Source organism: Pundamilia nyererei, unplaced genomic scaffold, assembly GCF_000239375.1.
Source record: "Pundamilia nyererei isolate P.nyererei 1_Seehausen unplaced genomic scaffold, PunNye1.0 scaffold00061, whole genome shotgun sequence".
NCBI lineage: Eukaryota > Metazoa > Chordata > Actinopteri > Cichliformes > Cichlidae > Pundamilia > Pundamilia nyererei.
The window spans coordinates 1,428,161-1,429,530 of NW_005187462.1; the positions used below are offsets into that span (position 1 = coordinate 1,428,161).

Genomic DNA, 1,370 nt, shown 5'->3' on the forward strand with positions numbered 1-1,370 from the left:
GTCTCCTCATGTGTATTTGAACCCTCAGTCTGCTTCTGTTCTTTGCTGTTTCCTCTCTTATCCCTTATGCTGTGTGCTCATCTGTCTGTATGTTTCTCCACTAGACCTAGTTTCTCAGTCAGTTTGCTCCTGCCCTGCTCTGTCATTGTGTTTTATTAACCAGTCAGTTGCCAGCTAATAAAAGCTGTGTTTTAGGTTCAGCCTGTGTCACAAGTCCTGCATTGGGGTCCTCTTCCTTCCTTCCTTTTTTTAAGCATTTACTTTCACTTTTTCTTTTACAGTTTGCTCTTTCAAACACAGAGAACAATTATCACCATACAAATAACTGACAGGGACCCTTCCAGAGTCTCCAGCTGACTTTTGACCTGTCACACCTGATGAGGTCGAGGAGGGCATCAGCCGAGGTCATGACAGGCCCGCCACCCAGCCGGTTGCTCTCCATCTCTGTGCCCACACCTGGTTTGATGATGATCACGAGAAAGATGCCGACCACTACGGCAATGAAGGTGGTCCAGAGGTAGTATGTGACGGTGAGGACACCCATTCGGCAACATGCCTTCGACTCCATCGATGATAGACCCGACATTAAACTGCACAGCAAGGCAAGGAAAGAGGGGGATTTAGAAAATAGTCTGGATCCATCAACAGAGAGGATACACAACTGTACCATAGTGCTGACTGAGAGGTACTGAATAAGAAAATCTATAACAGATCTCGGCTTCTTCAGACTATTTGTTTTAAAACCAGTTTGGGGACACATCTAACAGCAGAATCCTGTTCTGCTGTTAGAAAACTACTCTGTACTTACTACTTAAGAAAAGACTGAAATGTTACTGATAGAAAGCCATGGACACAGTTATTTTTGTGGGTGGTCTTATTGCGTAGATTTGATGCTGGGAGGAGACACAAATCACACTGAGGTTGTTTGAGGACGGCCATGAAAGTCTGTGTCAAGTCAAATATGTGGAGCTATCCATGTTTTTCTTTTAGAGGATTTACCCTTCTAGTTGAAAATTTATGGAGGAGAATCTTTAAATCTTTAAATATGAATAAAGTCCACGAGTCCTGTCATTGGACTGGACTTTGATTTATCTTATAAGTGTCATAAGTGTCAGAATCAGTATCTCGAGGCAAAACTTTCCAAATAAATATGCTGTTAATATGCCTTTGTTTGATATTTTTATATGCATAATTTATGGATTTTCTTTAGTAATGTGGGTGAGGAAACATATGTGGTAACACACCGACAAAAATGTGGTCCCACTGTAAACACCTGCTGGTAGATTTAGTCTCAATTAGAAGGCCAACTGCACTGTTCCTAACAAACAGGTAAAGTACTGCATGTTTAACTGAAATAACTGTAATAATAA

The 1,370-nt window shown here is 41.4% G+C and overlaps 1 protein-coding gene across 1 annotated transcript in view; it reads right to left on the minus strand.

The window, feature by feature from the left end:
* The window catches only part of slc1a8a (solute carrier family 1 member 8a), a 25,147-nt gene that overhangs the window by 14,328 nt on the left and 9,449 nt on the right, over window positions 1–1,370 (minus strand). The window contains exons 2-3 of the mRNA XM_013911336.1: window positions 835–893; window positions 375–590 (exon numbers count right to left, since the gene is read on the minus strand). Coding sequence (XP_013766790.1) covers window positions 375–590; window positions 835–893 — 275 coding nt within the window. The remainder of the gene's footprint in view (window positions 1–374; window positions 591–834; window positions 894–1,370) is intronic.